Below are 24,326 nucleotides of genomic sequence, written 5' to 3' on the forward strand. Positions count from 1 at the left end.
TTCTCTCTTCAAAGTAGGCTCCATTTACCCTACTTGGTGACATCTCTCAGTCAGCCAGTTTGTAATCCATTCCACCACCTTAGGACCCATTCCTAAGCTTCACATTTTATTCATGAGTCTCCTATGCAGGATTGTAAGGGCATCACTAGCCCTGTGCACATAGGGCTTGTGTCCTGAGTTTCCTCCTCAGTGTTCCGAGTCTTCTTCAGCGGCTTTCAGACCGCGAAGAAAAGGAGAAGCCTAGTGGGGCAGTCAAAGATCCCATAGTGGCCAAAGAAGAGGCTCTGCAGGCCACTGCAGATACTATCCTGCTGCAGCTGAAGAAGAGACCTAACAGGGCTTCATGGACCCCATCCCGTACTGGCTGAAGAAGAGGCCCAACAGGATGCCGCAGGTCCCATCCCATGGCAGCTGCAGAAGAAGTCCAGAAGAAAGAGAGAGGCCCAGAGTGAGAGCCTGTGTGAGTCTGTGAGTGTGAGAGAGAACATGTGGGAGTGAGTATGTCTGTATGTGTGAAGGAACCTGTGAGAGAGCATGTGTGTGTATGTGAAGGAGCTTGTTTGTGTCAGCAGGTGTGTGTATATGAGAAGGAGCCTGTAAGGTTGAGTGCACGAGAGAAAGAGAGGAAGAGTGTATGAGAGCATGTGTGTGTGTAAGTGTGTGTGTGTGTGGTGTGAGAGAGGTGAAATGTGTATGAAAACATATGTGTGTGTAAGAGAGAGAGGAAGTGTGTATGAGAGCATGTGTGTATATGTGTGTGTATGAGAGAGAAAAAATATATATGAGAACATGTATGTGTGTGAGATAGAGAGAAAGTGTGTTTGAGAGCATTTGTGTGTGTATGAGTGAGAGAGGGAGTGAGTGTGTGAGAGAGAATGTGTGTGTGTGAGAGAATGAACATATGTTTGTTACAGATTGTATGTATATAACAGAAAGGGAATAAAGGTTGTGCACCCCTCCCCCCCATCCCACTAATCAAAACATCTCACAGTGACTGGAAATAAAAAGTTCCCAAATATGGGCAGTTATTTGAAGTGTCTGCTTTTATGAGATATTTTATTGGTGCTTGGTACATTTTTAAAAATTTTTAAGAGTTTTTAATTATCAGATGTTTTCCTATTTGTCAGCTGTTTTGAAACATTTATATAGTTTTATATTATGATAGATATTTCTTGATTTTATTGTTTGATGTTTTATGAAGAATAGTGATGTTTTTGTTTTTCCATTGTTGCATTGCTTATAGAGTCTGGCTTCTTGAGGTTTCCAGTTCAGTTTTTGCCTGCAAGTTTGTAACTTTATGGTCTCTTTATTCTGTATTTGGTGAGGATCTGTCTGTGTTCTGCATGTATTGACTGAGGTGAAGTACTCTGCTAATTATAGTTTCTGTAAAGGGATCTATAGCAGCCTGAGATCTTCTGTTTTCCTAATAAGAAGCATATTGGTGTTTTAGGGCCTGATGTAATATTTGCAGTGTTGCCTTTTCATAGATAGGGTTCTTACTGTTTGAGTTTGGCAGTCTGGGTGTTTTGATATGGCAGGTTTCCTATAGGTTCTGAGTACATTTTTTGCAGGATTTTGTATTATTATACGGTGTTCCTGGTAGTGGAGGGACTTTGTGTTGCTGATATTGAGGAGACACCAGAATTTGAATACTATTTTTCTATGGTGAATGGTAAAGGGAAATTTCCTTGTTCTGCTCTGCACCCTTTGTTGGGGGGAGTTTCTGTGATTGCAGAGTATAGTAAAACTTGAGCTGCAGATTTTACTTTGGGATTAAATCCTATCTTGTACAGACCCCGGATTTCACTCCCTTATGGAAGAATTGTTATTGATTGATCCTCTTGAATAATTTTAGTGGTAGTTTTACTAGATGGTTGAAACTGGCTAGGGGTTTCTTTGTTACTTAGAAGGGTCTTCTTTCTAAAGACAGCTCTATGGCATTGCAGAACAGAGAACATTTATGTGATGTCCAATCATATGCTTTTATAAGTTTTGTCTTGGGATGAGGGAAAGCTGCTGATTATGATTGAGTTAATTATCAAAATCTCAGGGGAAGGGAAAGGAGGGCTTATGGGCCCGCAACCCAGAACATTTAGGTATCTAGTAATGCCTCTGTAAGACCATATCAAAAGCCTTGCTGAAATCCAAGTAACCCACCACAGGACCTTCATCTGGTAAAACCATGTTGCTTTAGATCTTGCAAACCATTGGATTGTAAATAGTTCACTGTCTTTTTCTTCAGCATTCTGCCCATTAATTTTCCCACGGTTAACCAGCCTGAAGTTTCTAGCTTTTCGCTGCTATCACTTTGTGAAGCAGGACCACAACCACTCTTCTCCAATCTTATGACCCCACTCTAGTCCCCAAAGATCTATTGAATAGGTCCTTTATTGGACCTGCCAGCACTTCTCTGAGCTCCCTTAGTATCCTGGGATGTATCTCATCCAGCCCCATGGCCTTGTCCACTTTCAGTTTTGCTAGTTCCACCAAAATACTCTCTTCTGTAAATGAGGTTGTATCTACCCAACTCCCATCCATACTCTTGCCAACCAGCAACATTCCTTCTCAAAGGTCTTCTTTGATGAACACCAGACCGAAGTATTTGATTATTATTTCTGCTATTTCCTAATCTTTCTGCACGCCTTGCTCCTAGTCTTCTTTCAATCTTACAATACCACCTCCGGCCTTTCTCCTTTTTCTGATATATTTGTAAAATGCTTTGTCACCTTGCTTTACCTCTTTGGCAGTCTTTTTTTCCACTCTAGCTTTCATTAACCTGATTTGTTTCCTCATCTGCTTCTGCTTTCCCAGATAATCTTCCCTGTGTTCCTCTTTTGAGTTCCTTTGTACTTTTGAATGCTGATCTTTTTGCCTTTATTTTCTCAGCCACCTTCTCGGAGAATCATATTGGTTTCCTTTTTCTCTTACTTTTATTTTTGTTTTTACATAAAGGTTTGTTGCCTTTATTATAATTCTTTTTAATCTAGCCCATTATTGTTCAACTTCTCCCAACTCCTCCCAACCTTTTAGCTCCTCCTCAAGGTACAATGCCATTTTTCCAAAGTCTGTATTTTTGAAATTCACAACTTTGATCTTCATGTTATATCAGACCATACCGTCTGATGGTCACTGGTACTCAGGTAAGCACCAATCCAGATATTAGAGCTATTATCTCCATTTGAAAGCACCAGTTCCAGTATAGCTCCTTCCCTCACTTATTCCATTACCATTTATTTGAGCAGAGCCCCTTCAAGGGCATCCACTATCTCTCTATTTCTTGTAGATTCTGTTGCGGTCCGGTCCGCGAAGCTCGCGGTCCGGCCCTTACCTCGAGGGTCTTTTCCAGCTGGGAACGAAGCAGAGTCAGGACCTGGACGTCCCCGTGGGGGAGACGCCATTGCTGGCCTGCCTCTAGGCGCGCGCATGCGGCTTCCCCGCGCTTTTCTAGGCAGTTTCCCGCCCGAGGGTGGCTCCGCCCCTGGTCTGACGTCAGACGCCGCGGCCTACTTAGGGTCACCGTAGACACCTGATCAGGGCCTTGCAACAGGGTTCCCTCGGTCCCCTGTTGCCTCAAGCCTCGGAGTCCACCAGCACTCTGGCTACTCCGTTCCTGCCTGCCTGCCATGCTGGTACTCGCCTTGCTCTTTTGTCCGGGTTCCTGCCTGTCTACAGCCCAAGCTGGGTTCCTGCCTAACTACCGCCTAAGCTGGGTTCCTGCTTGTCTACAGCCCAAGCCGGGTTCCTCCCTGTCTACCGCCCAAGCCGGGGTTCCTGCCTGTCTACAGTCCCAGCCGGGTTCTTGCCTGTCTATAGCCCTAGCCGGGCCCCTGCCTGCCTCGTCCAAGCCTGGTACTCGCCTGCTTCCACTCCATTGGCTGTCGTACCTATCCTAGGTCCAGTCCCGAGCCTCGCCTAAGTCCCAGCGGTCGGGTCCCTACGGGCTCCTCCCGGGGGGGCTCCGACTTCCAGGGTGAATCTCCTAAGTCCCAGCGGCTGGACTCCCAAGGGCTCCTCCCGGGGGAGTACCAGCTTCCAGGGTGAAACCATCTCCACCTGTCCGCCAGAGGTCTGCCTCCCGGCCTGTTCAGTCGAGACCAGTGAAGCCCTTCCCAAGTCTCCTGTAGGCCGGCCCAAGGGTCCACTAGTCCATTGATAACAACAGATTCCACAAAAGGGATACTCCAATCCACATCCAGCAGATTAAAATCTGCAATGAGCAACACATTTCCCTTCCTTCCCAGCTTTTGGACATCTTTAGCCAGATCACTGTCCAGTTCTTCAGTTTGATTTGGAGGCTTATAGACCACATCAGTGTAAATGGAAGTACAGTCATTTTTTTTTTTAAACAGCTCACAGTGCTTCTTTGTTTCCCCACACTCCCTGCATTTCAGTGGCTCAGATATCGTTTCAGATGTACAGAGCTACTTCTTCCCATGACTGTCATCGCTATACTTCCTCAACAGGTTATAGCCCGTTAAGGCTGTATCCCATTCATGAGACTTTCTGAACTATGTCTCCGTAATAGCAACAATATCCAAGTCCACCTCTATCATTAGGGCCTGCAGATCTGGAATTTTATTGCCCAGACTATGAACATTTGTGCTCAAAACATTCCAGCTTTTCTCACTTGGCTTGCTGCTTTTCCTGGTCATTCTTTAGTTTAAAAGTGGACTCTTAGGCTGATTATTTTGGTTAATTTCTCCACCCACTTCCTGTATTTGTCAGGGGCAGCATTCCAATTTCCTTCTGCCACCCCATCCTCTAGTTTAAATGCCTTATAACGTATGATCTGAATTTCTCCCTTACATCTTTTTTCCTGCCACAAAGTAATATACTCCATCTTTAATGTATAGCCTTTTATTTATTTATTTTAAATGATTTCTATCCCACTTCTTCAAGGTTCAAAGTGGGTTAAAATAAAAATAATCATAAAAATCAACACAAACAATACAAAACAGTAAAAGTTAAACAAACAACTCAGCTGGATAAATATGTACATAAATACATGATCAGGTTCCCACATCATTCTTTGTCTCACAATAATGTTATTCTTCAATATTGAAAGCTTTCTTAAAGAAAAAGGGCTGGATTTTAAAAAGGTTACGCGCTTAATTGGAGGATTTACGACCGTAATTGGTCTTACACGCGCCAGGCCTATTTTAAAAAGGCCCGGCGACGTGAGTAAAGCCCTGGGACGCGTGTAAGTCCCGGGGCTTGCAAAAAGGGGTGGAGAGGGGGTGGGGCATGGGCGGTCCGGAGTTAGAGGCTCCAGGCACAGCGGCCATTTGCTGTTGTGCTTGGGATTGTGCGCCGGCAGTTGGAAGTTTGGAAACAAGAAAGAAAAGAAGAAAAAGGTAGGGGGAAAAGGGTGGGGGAGGTAGGGGAAGGGAAGGTGGGGTGGGGGGTAGGGAAGTTCCCTCCAAGATTGCTCTGATTTCAAAGCGGCCTGGGAGGGAATGGGGAAGGCAGCACGGCTTGGAGTGGACTCGGCGTGCGCAAGGTGCACGATTGTGCACCCCCTTGTGCGCGCCGACCCCATATTTTATAACATGCACGCACATGTTATAAAATCGGGCATACATATCTGCGCGCTGGGTAGCGTGTGCACATGTATGCCCGCGCGCAACCTTTTAAGATCTACCCCTATCCTTTTAGCCATGAAAGACATGGGTATTTATTAGATGCCATTCAGAAATGGCTCTATCATAATTGACTATTGTTAAAGTTACCTAAAACTGAAATTTTATACTTATTGTGTCATGCCAATATAGAAGCCTTCCCTAATATTTAATTTTAACATGAAATTACATTCTCCTCTATAGTTAAGCATCTAGGCATCTCTCTTGATGGCAAACTATCTACTATCTCACAGCAAAAACTAGATTAGAGCTTAGTACTATACATTTAGATGATAATTTTGATACCGGCGCGTGGGCACACATGTACACGCTTATGCTAGCTTGCGCCATAGGACACAGCCATATAATAACATATGTGCATTTATGCATGTACGATATAAAATAGGCTGTACACGTGTACATGTGCACACAATTTTATATGGACGTGCGCATGTGCATGCAAAAGCCGCCTCTACTGTGTAAGTGGGGGGATTTCAGTAGACATGTGCGCTGACGCCATTACCAGTTTCCCCAGTTCATTCCCAGTTCACCCAGGTAAAGGATAGGCCTTCCTAACCCCACTAGTTAATTAGCCTCCCTTTTACCCTATTAGCCCTGATCCTTAAAACCCTGCTGACTAGCCTAGTTTTTTTTTTTTGTTTTAGGACTTACACGCCATCCATTGCAGAAGTAAAGTTATGCAGTAGGTGACCCTGATGCGTGCTCCTGTGTGAAAGTATTCACGCGCTGGTTTCATTCATAAATCCTGGAATGCCCATGCCCCACCCACGCCCCTCCTCTTTTTCAGAAATACATTTTGGTGCACGCACCAGGAGATAACATGCGTATGCTGGCGCCTTTTAAAATTTGTGAGGGCACACTTGCTCAACCTCTGCGCACATCCCCCAGCTTTGGAGTGTGCCGGCCTTTTAAAATTCACCCCTTAGGAATCTAAGAAAACTTAAACCAATCTTGAAGCTTGATGACTTTTGACTAATCCTTCAAGCTCTTCTTTTCACTGGCTTCAGCTACTGAAAATCTCTGCTTTTAGGAATTCCTTCTACTCACATTAGAGCTTTACAGCTACTCCAGAATTTGGTGGCCAGAGTCCTGAAGGGGGTCATCAAGATACGAATATATAACTCCTGTGTTGTGGGAGTGTCACTGGCTTCTGGTCCACTTCAGAACACATTATAAAGTATTAACACTGACACATAAGATAAACTATAACCCTGAAATGCTATGGTTAGGCTCTAACCTGCATTTATACACTCCCCAGCGCTCCCCACGGTCTACTTGATGTACTGTCAGAACATCATGCTCACGGGTTAGGGAAATATCTGTAGCAGGTCTGAGACTTTGGAACACAGTGCCTGCATCACTTCGCACCCTGGTCGATGGAAAAGAGTTCAAAGCAGCACTAAAAACCTGGCGTTTTAAATCGGCTTTCGAAGAGCAATTATCTGCTGCGGCACTGAAGTAACATATGGAAACCTACCTGTCTTATTTGTACATTATGGAAATACGGTGAATGTGCTGAGGTATTGCGGTGGATAGGGGTTTTTCTTTGAGGGGTAGGTTGGTTGATGTTAGTATAGGTCATGTTTTTGTATTGTATACTCCCCAGGTTTTTATGAATATTACCATCAAGTATGTATGTTGTGTTGTATGTTGCCAGGATCTGTGAAATGTGCAGCTAAGAAATTCTTGCAATAAATAAATAAATAAATAAAATGGGCGTATTTCATTAAGCAGGCAATTCCCTATGAATGCTATATAATGGAGCTTTTACTGTATATCTATATATCTATTGATAGTCGAAGATGGCAAGGCCTGAAATGCCAACTAGCAGAGGTAGTGGAGGCCATTACCGAAACAGATTTTGGGCATCTTTGGGACAGATATGGAGGGTAGGGGCAGCGGTGAGAGGTCAGGTAAAAGCCATGGAGTAGGGTGAGCTGGATTGCATATGGGAATTTATCTGTGCTTCTACCCAAAGTGGACAAATCTCAACTAGGCAGACTAGATGGGCTATTTTGGTCTTTATCTGCCATCATTTACTGTTTTACTATCACTTCTATTTGCATGGATGCATTAAGCATAAATGTGCCAAAACATAATTAGTGAAAGGCCTTGTTGAAAACAATGGGACTTGCAGTACATAATCTGCGTTTTGGAGTGTTAACACTTACCGCGGCTTCATAAACAGGGATCTCTATCATATTATCAATTAATAGGGGTGTGCATGGAAAAAAATGTTTTTTTCTTTTCATTTTTTAAATTCTTTTTACATTTTGTTTGATGTGTATTTCAGCTAGTTTCCTTTAGTTGACATGAAACATACACCAAGGCAAAAAAAACCCAAAACCCAAACAAACAATGGAATATAAAACCAAAAGAGAAATGAAGGGGCTGGGTTCCCCCTCCCCCTCCAGTGCCGCCAAAATAAAAAACTACTAACACCCTCGAGCCTTCACCTATCCTCATACCTTCCCCGGACTCATCTTCCATCCATGGATCACAAGAAGTCAAAATGGAGCAGGAGCAATCAGCCACTCCTGCCCCACCGGATCCTGTTTCTAAAATGGCATTGGCCAACCCAGAGGCCGGTGCTATTCTGTTATATGGCCATGCAACAAAATGGTGACCAGCCTCAGGGCCACACAGTGCCAGAGTCAGACTTTAAAACTGTTTTCACTGATTTTAAAATACATGTGTCTTTGATCAATAGGCCCTTATACCTTTTAGCTATGTCTACAATGTTATCACATCCCTCTGAAGCTCCTTTTTTCCACCGTTCACGTCTCAGGTTTTCTCTGGCTATGTTAAATGTTCTAGGTCCTCTTAACAATTGTTTCAGCATTTTTATTTTCCTTTAATACGATCATGCGGCTGTGTTTTATGCTCATTTTGCTTATATAATTAGTCCATGAAAAATATAAAACACTTTGCTATAAATTACATTTTCTTTAAAGTTGTATTTGACTTCTCCCGATGACTTCTATTATGGACCCTCCCACCCAACGGCCTTTAGATGGTACTGCTTCTTCTCTTCAGCCTTGCAGTCTCATCTGGAGACAGGATCTATGCGATTTCAAAAGCTTATGCATTATAAAACCTTCGGATTATTCCTAATTTGGACCACAAAAGGTCTCATAATCTACAAGGAACCCTAATTATTTTCCCTAACCAGTGCAACTATTCGAACTCTAGATTAACTGTCTGAAAACAGGTGAGTGCGCTGATATGAGGCTCCACTGATTTCACAGGAAACTCCAGTGAAATCAATGGAGTCCTGCCACTGTTCAACAGATGGGCGATTCTTATGTGTTTAAAGCTGTTTTAAGTTCCTATGGCTACTTGTGTTCTAAAAATGTATTTTTTTTTCATTTATTGCTTCCCGTTACTCCTCAGTGCGTATCAATTACTCAAATGGCATTAGTCAGTAAGTGCTTTGCTGTGTTTGCTCAGAAATGTTTAACTTTAGTCCAGGCTGCTTTATTAATATAGTTTCCTCCTGCTATTATCTTTGCCCTAACCACACAAACCTCACCCTTGCTTTCATGCAGCAGCTGGTTTAAAGATCTTGTTTAAGTATCTAAAGAATTTGATATCGGTGGGCAGAACTGCCAGCTAACTCCCGCTTGACGAATGACACTTTAAGCCAGTCCTATATTTTTATCTCCTTTCTACAAACATTCTTGGATTTCTCCTGATTTCCCAATGCAAATGTTCAGTGAAAGGAGATTTAGAAAAACAACAACACCCCCCCCCCCCCAAAACAAAACAGGACTGACTCCAAGTGTCGTTCATAACTTGGAGCTAGTTGGAAGCTCAAGTTTCAGCCCTTGGACCAGTCCCTGAAGCTGGTAGTGGAGAATGAGGTGACTCATTCATTGTGCCAATTGTGCTGGAGATTATTGTTGGTTACTCCAGCTGACTATCCTAGTGCTAATAATGGGCCAGACTTGTAGAAGGTTTCCCATCATTAGTATTCTTTGTTTTAACTGTTATGTAATTTTATTATGTATGGTTTTATTGTAAACCGCTGTGATGTACTGAACAGCAGTATACACATTTTTAAAAAAATAAATAAATCAGAGCTGCTGCCAACTAAGTGCCCCGTAGTGGCTGCAGGCATTTATCAGGGTAAAAAGAAATTAAGATTGTATTTTTTACTATTTATTTTGGCCTAGCACATTTTCTCCGGCTCTTTTGTATATCCAGCCTGATTTGGGCCACGGAACCATGAACTTGGGTTTCAAACCCCTCCCCCCATTTGATTCCAACAACAATCCTTGGCAAGGAGCCCTGCCCCCCCCCCCCTGGGGCTCTCTCCGGAACCCTGCTACTGTGACCCCCCCCATAAAATAACTTCTGAAAAGTTACTGCCATCTCCTCTTTCACAGGGGGGCTACGACGACGAGATTCAGGCAAGTGCTCCAGGCATGCATGCACCAGACCCGTACGCTGTCTCTGCAGTCCACGTCCACTCGGCCACTGTTCAACAAGAGCTGGAGGAGAGCCAGGTTTCCTTTCCGTGCGGCCCAGAACGCAGCATTGGCCAGTGGGGTTTCTTTCTGCAAGGACAATAAAAAGAACGCTTAAAAAAAAAAACAGAACATGAAATGGAAATAATAAACATACAAGTGAAACTTTTGGCATTCCACCCAGATAGCCACATCTATGTTATTTGCATCCGTCATGGTGTCAGAGCTTTTACGTTAAAAAAAAACTACACAAAAAAACTCTACCAGGTAGCTCAGCCAGCTATGCTGCAGGAAGAGCAGGGTGGTTACATCTACCGCAACATGTGGAAGTAAAGAAAAGCAATGCAATGCTCATTTCATGTAGCAGCCTGTTACCGAGCGCGTGGAGCACAGTCGCCTCCATAGCAGGTGGTGAGCCCTTGGGCCACGGCAAGACTCAAGGAGGAGCCCCAAGCCACACCGTGGGAGGTGAGCCGGTGCAGGCATGGTGAGGCAGGCAGGAACAGAAGCAGGGGGTAAGGAGCGGAGTCTGACCCTCAGCTGGACCTGCACTCCCATAGCAACCAACACTGGGAAGTTGATTGATGAACAGTCCTCCGACTGTTCCAAGCCCTTTCGGACCTGCCGCTGGGTACGGCATAGGGCAGCAGGCCGGACAGAGGCGAGGGCAGACAGAGTCCTTAACATACTGAAGACATCAGACGGGGGCTGAAGCAGACATCCAAGACAGGGCTGAAACAAGACATCAAGGCAAGGGCTGAAGCAGGATACAGGCACTGTCTCTCAAGGCGCCCTACACAGCCAGCACGGCTGGACTGGTCACGGACTACCCTGTCCTACAATCGCGGGAGCGGACACGTGCAGGGAAGAGGAAGCGGTGGGTTATTGCACTCCTGGCAGTCAAGGCAGGGTAGGTTGCTGCACTCCGGGCAGCCTAAAGCGGGTTTGCTGCACTCCTGGCAGCCTAAAGCGGGAAGGAAAAGCAGGAACTGGATCAGGAACAGACATCAGGTAACATCAGGAACAGACATCAAGGCAGAGACAGGACAAGGCACCATCAAAGCAAGGCTGACCACAGAGGACCTGGATCAAGGAAGCCATACAGACGACTGTAAAGCTCAATCCGAAGGCAAACTGGAACTGAAGAGGAAGTCCTTTTATACAGCTGAAGTGGGCAACTCCCTGGGAGGAGTTCACCTGGAGCGCCCCTCGCTGGCCCTATAAGTGAGGTGGAGAGCTGCGGGCCGGCCCCTAGGGAGAAGGGCGTGGCCAAAGCAGGAAGTCCAAACATAGCCAGCAAGCCGCCCCCTTCCCTAGTCTTAAAATAGGATAGCCAGCAAGCCACAGGCAGGCCTCAGGAACAGCTAGGCCTCCCAGGCCCTGGAGCCTGGGAGGCCTGGATGGTACACAGGCGAGGCCCTGGCTTCGAAGCGGCCTCCAGTGGAAGGTGAGATACCACCTGTAGCGCAGCAACAGGGGGGATCGTAACAGCAGCCTTTACAGAAATTTAGGCTGAAACATTCTGCGCCTGCAAATAAATAAGTGTATTTGAAACCTAGTAACAGATTAAGCCACATCAGACTTCAACATTTCCATTTTTTGTTCTGCTTTATAAATAACATCGCTCCTGATGAAAAAAAAAATCATACTCTTGAAACAATGGGTTGATTTTTTTCCATTTTCAGCTTATTAAACTAATTTCTCTTGGGTCTGCTTGCTAGTGGTAATTTTGTTGGGATCTGGATTTGTTTTCTGTCTTTAGGCACTGTTGAAATAAAAAAAAAAAAGGAACCGAGACAGAGCTTTGTTCTCATTGCATTTGGCATTTGGCTCTGAAAGTATGAGAGTGGAAGAAAGTAAAAAGCATGAAAATCAAAGGATCTGAGTCAAACGTTTTATGCAGAGGAACAGAATCCTGGTCTCACTCTTTTTTTGTTCTAGGAAAGTCCTTCCACTGTCAATATGGGGCTGTAAGATCGGTCGCCCTCAGAGCAAATCTTTGGACCCTTTTATAGGGTTTACAAACGATGGTGATGAACAGCTGAGCACAGCTGTCGCATATGTCACGCGTGCAAAAATCCCTTCTTGCAGGTGTCAATGACCACAAGTTAGGCGAGGGCCAGAGCTGTGCAAAGGTTACTTGACCACAGGCTAAAATGTCAGCCCCGCTTTTAGTTAGAAAGAAAACCCTTTTTGGACCAATATAAGAGGAACTTTTCTATAGCTCTATGCCTCCTATCTGAAATATCCTGAAGTACTATGTTGCTTGCTATCTACATAAACAAGCCGTTAAGCCCGTTCAAACAGGCGAGATTCCATCGATCAGACCGGCACAACGGTCAGAGCCGCTCTGTTCTCCACAACGTCTTACCCTTCCCACTTACGCACTCATATCCTCTTCCCTCCATCCCCTCTCATCTTCCCTTTCCTTCCCCTCTCACCTCGCCACAACCCCTTCCCTGAGATGCAGAGGGTGAGGGGACCCTGCCTCTCTCCGTACCTCCCTCCCTGGGTACTGTGGCTTCTCACTGCTGTCCCTTTGCGAGCCGGTCCGTCCATCCCTCCCTACTCCCTCCTCCCTTCCCCGGCGGCAGAGGGACGGGCTCAGGCTTTTGTCGGTCCGACCTCCTCCCCCCCCCCCCCCCCCTGCACCGCGAAGGGCCGGAGGCGGTGGCAGGAGCTGCAGCGGCGGCCGAGGGGGATGTCGCGCGTCTTCTCACTGCTGTTCCTGTGCGTGACGGCCGGCCGTCCCAGCTCCCTCCCCCGGCGTCAGAGGGTCGTGCTCAAGCTGTTGTCGACCCGATCTCTCTGCCTTGGGGCGTCAAATCAGCACGTCGGTCGGAGCTGTCTCGTCCGCGCATATTTCTAAAATGAAGATTGTGGGCATCGCGAGGGATAATGGGGATGTCTTACCAGCCCAGTTTTCCCTAGATGACTTATCTCTCCCAGTTTCAGTGCAGGCTAGATATTTGGGGTGCATGTGGATGCTGATTTTTCTCTCCAAACTCAATTGTGGGCTGCTGTGAAACTGGGTTTCTTTAGGCTCAGAAAATTACAGTGTTTGAGGTATATTTTGGATAAAGATGAGTTTAGGGTTGTAATACAAACAATTGCATTTTCAGTGCTGGATTATTGCAATGTCTTATATATCAGGCTTCCAAAATGTCTTCTAAGGTCTTTGCGACTAGTTCTTAATGCAGCTGCTAATTGCTTATCAGTATATACTTTAGGGAACCTATAAGTCCAGTTTTGAAAACCTTGCACTGGCTCTTGGTTTGCCAGAGAATTAAACTTAAATTATTGACATTTACCTTTAGAGTTTTCTATGGGGAAGTTCCAGAATGTTTGAAAGATTTATTATCCTCGTATACACTTATGAGGGTATTGCGGTCCGAAGGCACATGTTTGTTAGCAGTTCCTGGGGCTACAATAGTTAGATTACAAGAGACTAGGGACAGGGCCTTCTCTTGGGTTGCCTCATTTCTTTGGAATAGTTTCCCAGTGGAAATCCGGCAGCTGCAGTACTAGAGAATCTTTCGTAAACAGCTAAAGGCTTATTTGTTCCAGGAAGCTTTTGACCGAGTAGTTTTATTGTTTTTAAAATATTTTTTATATTGTATATGTTAGATTGTGAACTGCCCAGAATAGATAACTGTAATTGGGCAGAGCATGAGTTACTATAAATAAATAAATAGTGACTTTATCTGCTGCATCTCCAACTAGGCCTAGTAGCTAACCACAATACATTTCCTGGCAGGAGAAACTTCTCCTCCAAGAACTTATCCAATGCTTTTTTAAACACAACTACACTAACTGCACTAACCACATCCTCTGTGAACAAATTCCAGAGTTTAATTGTGCGTTGAGTGAAAAAGAACTTTCTCCGATTAGTTTTAAATGTGCCACATGCTAACTTCATGGAGTGCCCCCTAGTCTTTCTACTATCCGAAAGAGTAAATAACCGATTCACATCTACCCGTTCTAGACCTCTCATGATTTTAAACACCTCTATCATATCCCCCCTCAGCCGTCTCTTCTCCAAGCTGAAAAGTCCTAACCTCTTTAGTCCATTATCTGTAAAGAGACATGTCTTTCACTTAAGCAAGGTGAAGTGATTTTTTACATTTTTATTAAGACCCATTTTCTACTTAACCCTTAACTAGCTTTCTGAGCTCAGTGCAGAATTGTTAGTAGACAAAAGCATAAGCCAGTTAAGCTGGTCTAGGCCAAGCTAAGGATAACTGACCCTTCAAAATCTTCAACAACACCCAGACTACGTAAACAATAGATCAAAATATTATGGTCAATGTTGTTGAAGGCTGAGGATAGATCTAGCATCACCACTGAACCAGCACTCTCATCTAAGCTTCCACAGATGTCATCCGTTAAAGTCAGGAGTGATGCTCCGGTGCTAAACCCTGGGCAAACCCTGATTGGGGAATGGAACAGCTCCCCTATGAGGAAAGACTAAAGCGGTTAGGACTGGAATTTGTTGCCAGAGGATGTGGTTAGTGCAGTCAGTGTAGCTGGGTTTAAAAAGGATTGGATAAGTTCTTGGAGAAGTCCATTACCTGCTATTAATTAAGTTGATTTAGAAAATAGCCATTTCTATTACTAGCAACAGTAATATGGAATAGGCTTAGTTTTTGGGTACTTGCCAGGTTCTTATGGCCTGGATTGGCCACTGTTGGAAACAGGATGCTGGGCTTGATGGACCCTTGGTCTGACACAGAATGGCATGTTCCTATGTTCTTACTTTATTTGTATACATTCAAAAAACACACATAGCAACTCCATAGGAATCAACAGAAAATCTAGCATAATCAAGCAACAACTATAAATCCCTATCTTAGACCACACTGACCTTCAAGTAACCCTGATTCACAGGAGTGTGAGCTCAATGGTTGAAGAAGGGATTCCTATGGTGTCTCAGTCACTCAAATCAATCCCTAGCCACGTCTCGTATGCTGTACAATCACTGTTCCCTATACAACTTTCACCTCCCCTCATTATAGGCAACAAGGAGAGGGGTGGGGCTAGAGATATGGATGCTACGGAACACATACCCCCAGCACTACCACTGCAGGAAGAGAAAGTGGAGCTTTCACTGATCTCTGGTGAGGAAAGGGCTCACCAGATCACATTCTTCTCTTGCTGCATCTCCTGTGTGAAGGAGAAGGGTTAGACTGAGAGAAGTTCTTATAAGAGGGTTAGCTCTTAAGCATAACCTTCAGCAATTATCGAATCTTAAGACTGGACATGAGGAATTTTTCCAGACTCAGCAAAACCAACAAGCTGATCATTTCTCTGACAATTCGGCAAAACCAGCAGGCTTTACATACTGATGAGATGCATTTTAATCATGGACTGCAAGAGGCTAACGTTGCTTCCACGCGTCATGTGTACGAGGTAAGTATGACTGGCATGAGAAAAATGTATGGTAGATGTTTCACAGGCATGTGAAAATTGTTCCAGCAGAAGACGACTACCATGGAACAGCAGCATGTAGCCTTCATGCAGGGCGCCAGCCAAAAATGTGCACACAATCAACTTCTCAACACAGCTGTGCTAAAGGCTGCCTAGTCCAGGCTCTAAGGAGGTGGCATGCCTCCGGGTCAGGGAAAAAGGGTTGTGAGAGATGGTGATTCTGCCTTTCATATCACTCATAGGAAGTGGGACAGAGACATTCTAGGCACTGGTAGGAGCTTCTCTTTGGTGACCCGTCTGCTTTGGGATCCACATCTACGCTTTAGGACACAACTTCCTGTCCAACCAACTCTGAGAGCCAGGAGTTCCAGCAGAGGCTCAGGAGTTGTGACTGAAAGGATAGGAAGATCTTCTTACCCCTACACCTAATACATGCCCTTTTATACACATCCTGTTGTTCACCTCACCTCCTGAGACCCCCATCCCTCCTTTCTCCACTTTTCCAGTGGAGGTTCTTATCCTCCTTCCTGTGTTCCTTCCTAAGATTAATTGGGTCAGTATCCTTTGTGAGGAACTGGGCAACATCAGACAGTACCTGTGATTATAGTGAAGTGCTTGGTGTAATATGTTTTCCATGGTAGATCAATACTAGTGGATGTACCAAGATCTCTCTCTCCCTCTCCTCGTAAACTGGTCACAAACCCGTGACAAGGGGGCTGATGTACTAAGCTGCAAAGGACATCAAAATTGTAATAGTGTGGACAAACACAGCAAATAATGCTTGTAAATGCATTTGCAATTTTAAATGCATACTATTTAGCCATTTTTCCACACATAATTTTGAGTTGGTAAAGGCATTTGCAAAAATTATGCAAAATCACTAATGAACTGAAGATTTTACATGGATACTTCCACCCCCACCCCCTTACTCTAGACAGCTGAAGATGCTACTACCCTGCGGGGGGGGGGGGGGGGGGAGGTATTAGACATCCGTGCTAGTACCATCTTGATGCATCTTTTAAGTAAAGTCTCCAGTTTAATGATAATTCTTTTCCGTCTGTATTTTTCTACCTAATATTTCTTCCTTTTTATTCTTTCAGTGTTGTGCACAACAGTCAAGAATATGTTCGGTACAATAAAGATAAAGTGTCCTGTTCCTTCATTTATGAATTTTCTAAAATGCTGTATTCTTGTTACAGTCTTGTTTTCTATTTCTCATTGCTTTGCCGTCATTCGCTGACCTCTGCTCAGTTGGAGCTGGTCATACTGGCCCCTGTGGAGGATGTGTGAGGTTGCAGATGGCCCTGCTTTTGCTTTGGTATCTTCATAGTTTGCCTGGACACGCTCTTGCTCTGTCACTTCTTTTCATTGTACATATCTGCTGTATATTTGGTGTTTTCCTTTTTTTTTTTTAGGTGGATCTACAGATAAATGCTGACATAACTGAAACTTATTTCTGTCTGTGCTAGTCATCTGTATTTTATCCATTTCAAAACCTACAAACAAACAGCAATCCCGGAGCCAAAAACTAGGATCAGAGTTCAAACAGCTGAAGGGGGAAAAGAATTCAGGAAACAGGGAGAATGACATCATAAAAGAGCTCAAGCGCAAAATGCATTTGGACAATACAAGGCAATTTTGGAATAAAGACCAATAAAGGCAACAGTGGAACCAAAGAAACAGGCACCTTTTACATTCTAAAATCTGCAGGATGGGTAATATTGCTGCATTATGAGTCTTAAAATGTAAATAGGAACTGAGTAAATATGATGTAATAATCAGAATAATAAACTCATATGAACATCATAAATGAATAGCTGTTTAGTAAGAATGTGATACCTCATATGATATTCGAGCCTCCCACAATTTCTATGAGAGTGCTCACTTCAAAAGTTCAATAAGTACAGCGTTAACCAAAGTATCGAGAGGTGGTTTAACGCAAAGACGGCGTTAACCAAAGTGCTGAAAGATGGTTTAACGCAAACTGACCTTATTTATAATCATCGGTATCAACATTCAAGATTTTATATTTTGCAATTTTTTAAATATTATATTCGTTAATTATAAAGACAGATCACTTATCCTTATGCACAGCGTTGAACGGTGACAGCTTTTTCCTATAACACCAGCAGAGACCCAAAGTCACCAGCGCTGTAAGCATACATTTTAAAGTCTGTCCCAAAGCATAACGCTATAAACGTGATCACAGCTTTAAGAATTAAGCAGGACCCGCCATTAAATAACCGCGCTTTATTTAAAGAGATACTTCAGATCTCAACAGACCAATCAGAAAGGGAGAAATTGAATGAGCCAATCGGCAGCTAGAATAATGATGACCACTCGATGCTGTCATTAAGACCTGCCTTAGAGAGTGTTTGGAGTGCCGATTGTAACTCATTGGGAGATTGACATATGAATGGGTAGGTGCTTTTTCAAATTCATCAATATCTTTAAGCACTAGAGCATGAAAAGTGCTAATGTTTGAGTCCATAGGTCCCGGCGGAATCCAATTGGACTTGGGGCGTACATCACAATATAGTTTAACATGGAGTTTGCGGATGAAACGGGCAATGGCTATCCTGCTTTGAAAAGGATTATGACGTTTGAACGGAACAAAAGAGAGTCCAAGGTTCAAAACCTGAGTTTGTGCAGACGAAAAAGTTTGATCAGAAATGTTTATGATGGCTGATCTTGACGTGTTCGTGATCTCATTTGTGGACCCTCCCACTGTGAGTGGGCTTGTGATATAGGATCTGAGCGATTTGATCTGCGGGGTTGCCATCTGCCGCGGTAGCCCCGTCCTAAAAAAGGCTGATTATATGTGCCACGTTTAGGGTATTTATTATAATTTCCTTCATCAGAATCGCTTGATCCGCTGCTATCCGAGTCAGCGAAAGTCACATGACGTCCAGGTTTAACATTGTCCGGATTCAACCACCGATAAACATTATTGGTGGAGTAATCTTCTTCATCTGACGTTAATGGCGCCTGCAGGCACAAGCATTCTCATTCCGTAACTCCCGGTCTGGATCTGTCCCACCCAGCATTATTAAACAGCTTCACAACTGGGTGTTTCTAATTTGATATAGCTGTGGGCAACTAGAAAAACTAGCAAGTACAGACAGGTTTGAACTGAATGTTAACTGAAAGCATGCTCATAAAATGTTTCAGAATCGGGGAGGGAGCAGAGAGCTGCTATGAGGTACCAGTCATCGCCTGACGGATCTTTCCTGCTAACTGCTGCCAGACTGAGGAAAAAAGGAACTGCGCCTTTCTCAGCAGCTTTAAAAGTCTCTAATGCATGGTTGCTTCTGTTCTGATTATTCCCACTGAAGTGCTTTTCAAGGCAGCAGATGAACAGAGCCAAACATGTCTGACCTAGTGCATCCCAGACCACATGGCACCCCTTTATCCAGGCTCTCTGCTCTGCGCCGAGCACACAGTCTGAGACTTTACATTCCCCTTAGCTCTTCTATAATTTAGATCCATTGGGCACCAAACAGTAGCTGACAGTGGAAAAATGTGGTGGCAGGAAGAATCACAGGCAGGTAGTTTTTTTTTAATTTTTTTGGAAAGTGAATTGTCCTTGCAAGGAGTGTATAACATTACCTAACAGCACTACATACTTGACACACACATTCTTGTTTATTATGTTGAGTTGTAGTTTCAACAAATGGAAGAGCAGTGTGTGTGTTCACGTGTCGAGCACATGGCAATCCACAGAAAAGCGGAGATGTTGCAATGTGAGGTCAGCCAGTGCCTTTTTTAAGTTCGCCAGTATCGGAGCAAGAGGATGTCATACTCGTTCCCGTGCACCCCCCACCCCCCATTAATGACTGATTAGCTTCGAATGTGGTAGGAAGTGAGGTACGTTTACTGGGGGAGAGTGGAGGCTGACATGTCACCTTCCAGGGCCGTTCACTTCAGCCTGCAGAAACCTAGACATTTGTGGGGGGATGGAGGGTGATGCTAATGTATTACCAGCAGTGTTAATGCATCAGCATCTCCTTCAAAATGCCCTTTAGTACACGGAGAGGCCAATATTCAATCAGCCTTTTGCAGAAAAAGTTACCTGGACAGCTTTGTCCAATTTACCTTGGATATTCAACCTAAAGTTGACTACACAAAGTTGTCTGGTTAACTTTAGGCCTACTATTTGACCAACCACAATTACCAGGCAGCTTTGGTGGGCCACCTTGAATATCAGCGCTCACCAGCCAAAGTTCAGCCACACCCCAGGAATGTCAACAGGGCTGTCTCATTTAGGCTGGATACAGTTTGTGCAGGCAACAATTTTCCTGGACAAAACCGAGCCAGTGAGCAGGTAAGAAATCTGAAATGTCACAGTTTGTACGGCTACCTTCAGACAACGTTTTGAATACCGACCTTTAAGTGTTCAACATGGTTTTGCATGAGATAACGTCTGAGGAAAAATATATAAGTTGAAAGTGCTTTGCATGTATAACTTATTGACATTGGTCTGTTGTGGACAATTTTTTGTTATTATTTATTTCCTGCTGTAACTACCATGTTTTGTGATATCTAGGAATAATGTCAACACAGCAAAAAAAACAAGAACGAGAAGGCAGCTTTTTCTATAGGATGTAAGGTTCAAAGACAAGGGGTCTTCATATGAAGCTGAAGAGAGGAAAGCTCAAAAGAAAGTGAGAAGCGTAGACCTCCCCTCCCCCACCACCACCACCACTCAGGCCTTTTTCAGCAGTACCTCTCCTACTACTGTGGTCATGGCAAATAGAGTTCCAGATGTTACAATGAAAGAGGCTGGTCCAGATGTTCCACAAGAGGGTGGAAGTTACATGCCCTCTTCCCTATCAGGTAAATAATACAATGAGTAAAACCCACTTGGTCAACGGTGCTCCCGAAGGCTGGGAGGGGAAACAAGAAGTATAAATACATTTAAAAAGAGCAATTTCAGAACAAGAGTTAATTCTTTATTATAATTACAATGTATTTTTCAATAAATAATTTTGAAAGTCATATGACAAGGGTGATAAAAGAGATAAAAAATAGTAGTTTAAAATGCAGTTGAGGTCGATATTGAAAAGCCATTAGCCACATAACGAGTTATGTAACTAGAATTTAGCCACATAAGTCAGGAGGCATTCCGGTAAGAAGCAGAGTTAGGAGCATAAATTATGCAGATAACGTCAATATGTGGCTAACTCTGGTCACACCATAGGCTGTCCTAAAATTAGTTGGACATACTTATCTGGCTAAGATAGATGGGTATATTCAGTGGCGCTACCACGCTGCTGAATATCCCAGTTAAGTTAGTCGGATAGATATATCCGGCTAACTTAACTAGCTGCTCCACAGCTGAATATCGGCCTCACTTGAAGCTTAGATAAGTAACTGTCTTTAATTTTCCTTCTGAATTATGTTTACTTATGAATGGGGGGATGACTTTCAATCAACTATGCTCCACACACACATATCTGCCACAGTATTTATAATCTGTGCATATGAAATGTGCATGTTTTATAAAATACCCGTTAATTCTACCATGCAACATACGCGATTACATGCAATGCATTGAAACCACATATATCAATGGATTGAATGCACTTACTTTACCCACCTATTTTAAATATATACATGCGTATATTTTACATGTGAAAGTACACTAGGACTTATTCGCGCAAGTCCCGATATACTCACGCAAGTCAGCCAATTTTAAAACATGTGCGTCAAGGAAATTAACCAGTTTACCAATTAGTCCAGCAGTTCACCCAGTTCTTCTCCAGGACAGGTCATCAAGAACCTCCTGGTACTTCAGCCTGAACTCTCCGCTATCCATCCAGACCTCCCAGTGTTTAATATCCCTTACACCAGATGATTAGCAGGAGTAAAAATACGCAAGTAAGTTGGAAAATGTATGCATATAGGTATCTTTTAAAATAGCAATTTTTGTGTGTAAATGTTAGCCCTCCTCGGGAATGCATCTAAACTGTCCCTTTTATATTTGCGTGTGAAAGTGAATTTATATACGTTTATTTTCGACTTTTATGAAATACGGAACACATGAGTAGAGGCTACTTACGAGCATATAAGCTATATTTTACGTGCACAAAGTTTTAAAAATACACTTTACAGTGTTTTGTCATATAAAATGATACTTTGTATCTACTTCTATTTTTCAGTTACTAGGCAATGAAATCTAAAATTCTTAGGTAAGTATGTTCTTCTTTTCCAATGCTTTATATTTATGTATGCCTTTTTGTTGTGTTCAGTGTAATTTCCGCACTCAGAATTTGTTTGTTGTCTTTCAGTGTTTATGGTCTGGCCAGACCTACTGTGTCGTTTTTGGGGTACATTTATCTTCATGATGTTTGAGTGCACTGTCTTCTGGTCTGGTTTGGTCTGGTCCTCTTCTTCTTTACAAACACCTACTACTCTATCTCAAAATAAATTAAAAAGAGAAACCATCTCCCTTTCTCCAAGTATCTTCTGGATCTTTTGTGTTCCCTAATATGTGTGCCTAGAACTTTAAGGTGACTTTTCAAAAGCTGCATGAGTAAAATATAGCACTTAAATATGTAAAAGAGCATATACGCGAATATATGCTGTGAAAAACCTCAACATAGATGTGTAAATCAGGGTCCACGAGTAAATTTGCACATGTAAAAAAGGGGTGGGCCAGAGCATTCCAAGGTGGGACCAACATGAGTAAGTTGCTATTTTATAAGCATTTACACATATAAATGTGGCAGCTTTCTCATGTATATTTACTCCTGCTCAATATCTGGAGTAAGTGACCATAAACATCTTAAAAGTGAAAAAATGACTGTGTGGGGGATCTGGGTGAAATGGGGGGACTTCAGACTGAAGAACCAGGAGGGTCTTCTCGACCTGCAGATGGACTGGGTGAACTGGTAGACTAATTGGTAACGTGGTTATTTCATTGTTGCATGCATGTTAAAATATCTCCCATACTTACCTGAATAAATTCGACTTAGTCTGGTTAAGTAACGCCTTTGCCACTACTTAGAAAGACAAGTACTGACTTATCCAGATAAGAAGTGGTATTTATCTAGACAAGTTCCGACATCTGGATAAATAGAGCCTTGCTGCTACTTAGCTGGATAAGTCTCAAAAGCACTACTTGTCCATCTAAGTAGCGCTTTCAGACTTATCCAGCTAAGTATGAAAAAAGTGCTACTTAGATGGATAAGCCTTAAAATGTTATTTATCCAGCTAAATCAGATAGCTGGAAAAGAAGCATTTTTTAGACTTATCTGGCAATATGATTTAGCCAGATAAGTAGCCTTTAAAGACTTATCCATCTATGTAGCTCTTTTTTCAGACTTATGTGGCTAACAGGGTCATTCATCAAAATGCGTTCTGGCGTTAACGCCCATGATAACTCCATAACGCATGCATTAACTCCATAACACATGCGATAGTAATGGAAGCACACGGCGCAAATGCACATTTTTTAAAAGGATGGAATTGGGAAGGGGTTTGAACAGGATTAATGTAAATGAAGGGCATTTTCACACTGTGTGATAGTATAACGCATGCTATCAATGTTGGAAATAACTGCATCTTTTTTTCTGTGCAAAATGCGGAAAGGGTCGTAAAGCAATTTGCGACAATGATTTCATTTTGGCCATTTTTGGACTTAGGGAGTGAAGAGAGAGACTCTGGGGCAGCCTTCACAGTATTCAATTATTTATATCACTATAGGAGGGCCAGCAAATAACTCAAGGTGAGGTTTTGGAGGTGGTTTAGGGTTTTGGGGCCAGTTTTACATGCAGAGGGTGAGAGAACATTGTAGAAATCTCATCTTTGTGAGACTTTCCTCACTCCAAATGACATCAAATCTTCATAGGTGTACTGTGTTGTTCGTTCATCTCTCTCTGCATGTAAAACTGGCCCCAAAACCCTTAACCACCACCAAAACCTCACCTCAAGTTATTAGCCGGCCCTCCTATAGCGATAAATAGTTGACTACGAAGGCCTTATAAAGAGGTTCCCTCTCTCTCTCTCTCTCTCTCTCTCTCAGTAATTCAAAATATTATCATAAACACACCCTTTTTCTTATCGCGGGAATTATAGCAGTTTGATGAATCTAGGGGTAAGCAAGATAGCCAGATAGGTAGGTCTGAAAAGCGCTACTTAGACGGACAAATATGTCCAGCTCAATAACTTTAAGTGCACCTGTTAGGATTTTGGAAAGGACTAAGTTATTCGTTGCCCTATCCAAATAAGACTAGATTTCTAGAATCTAAGGGATGAATTTTAAAACCATTGCTTGTGCTAAAATGTGGGTAGATTTTTAAAGAAGCGCGCAGGGTACATTTGTGCTCGTTATCCGGCGCGTACAAATGTACACCTGATTTTATAACATGCGTGCGCTACCACGCGCATATGTTATAAAATCCGGGGTCGGTGCACGCAAGAGGGTGCACACTTGTGCATCTTGCGCACGCCGAGCCCTAGGGGAGCCCCGATGGCTTTCCCTGTTCCCTCCGAGGCCGCTCCCCCCTACCTAAATCCCCCCCATCTTATTTCAAGTATTTACGCCTGCCCCTGTGCCAGAGGCCTTGGTCCCGCTCCTGGACTGCCCCCGGAGCTGCGCCACGCCCACTCCCCCGCCCCTTCCCACCCCTTTTTCAAAGCCCCGGGACATACGCGTGTCCCGAGGATTGCGTGTGCCGCCGAGCCTATGCAAAATAGGCTCGGCGCATGCAGGAGGGTTTTCAAAGGGTTACGCGCGTAACCCTTTGAAAATCTACCCCTATGTGCGTACATGCGCATGTTTGAGCAA

General features: G+C 43.5%; 1 protein-coding gene across 3 annotated transcripts in view; it reads right to left on the reverse strand.

The window, feature by feature from the left end:
* Window positions 1-24,326, reverse strand: part of ANKRD29 (ankyrin repeat domain 29) — a 143,816-nt gene that overhangs the window by 78,889 nt on the left and 40,601 nt on the right. For all 3 annotated transcript variants that reach the window (XR_003854784.1, XM_029591135.1, XM_029591134.1), the window contains exon 2: window positions 10,088-10,198. Coding sequence is in view for 2 of the 3 variants with exons in the window: in XM_029591135.1 (XP_029446995.1) it covers window positions 10,088-10,198 (111 nt within the window). In the remaining variant the exon portion in view is untranslated. The remainder of the gene's footprint in view (window positions 1-10,087; window positions 10,199-24,326) is intronic.

This window comes from Rhinatrema bivittatum, chromosome 2 (genome assembly GCF_901001135.1).
Source record: "Rhinatrema bivittatum chromosome 2, aRhiBiv1.1, whole genome shotgun sequence".
Taxonomy (NCBI): domain Eukaryota; kingdom Metazoa; phylum Chordata; class Amphibia; order Gymnophiona; family Rhinatrematidae; genus Rhinatrema; species Rhinatrema bivittatum.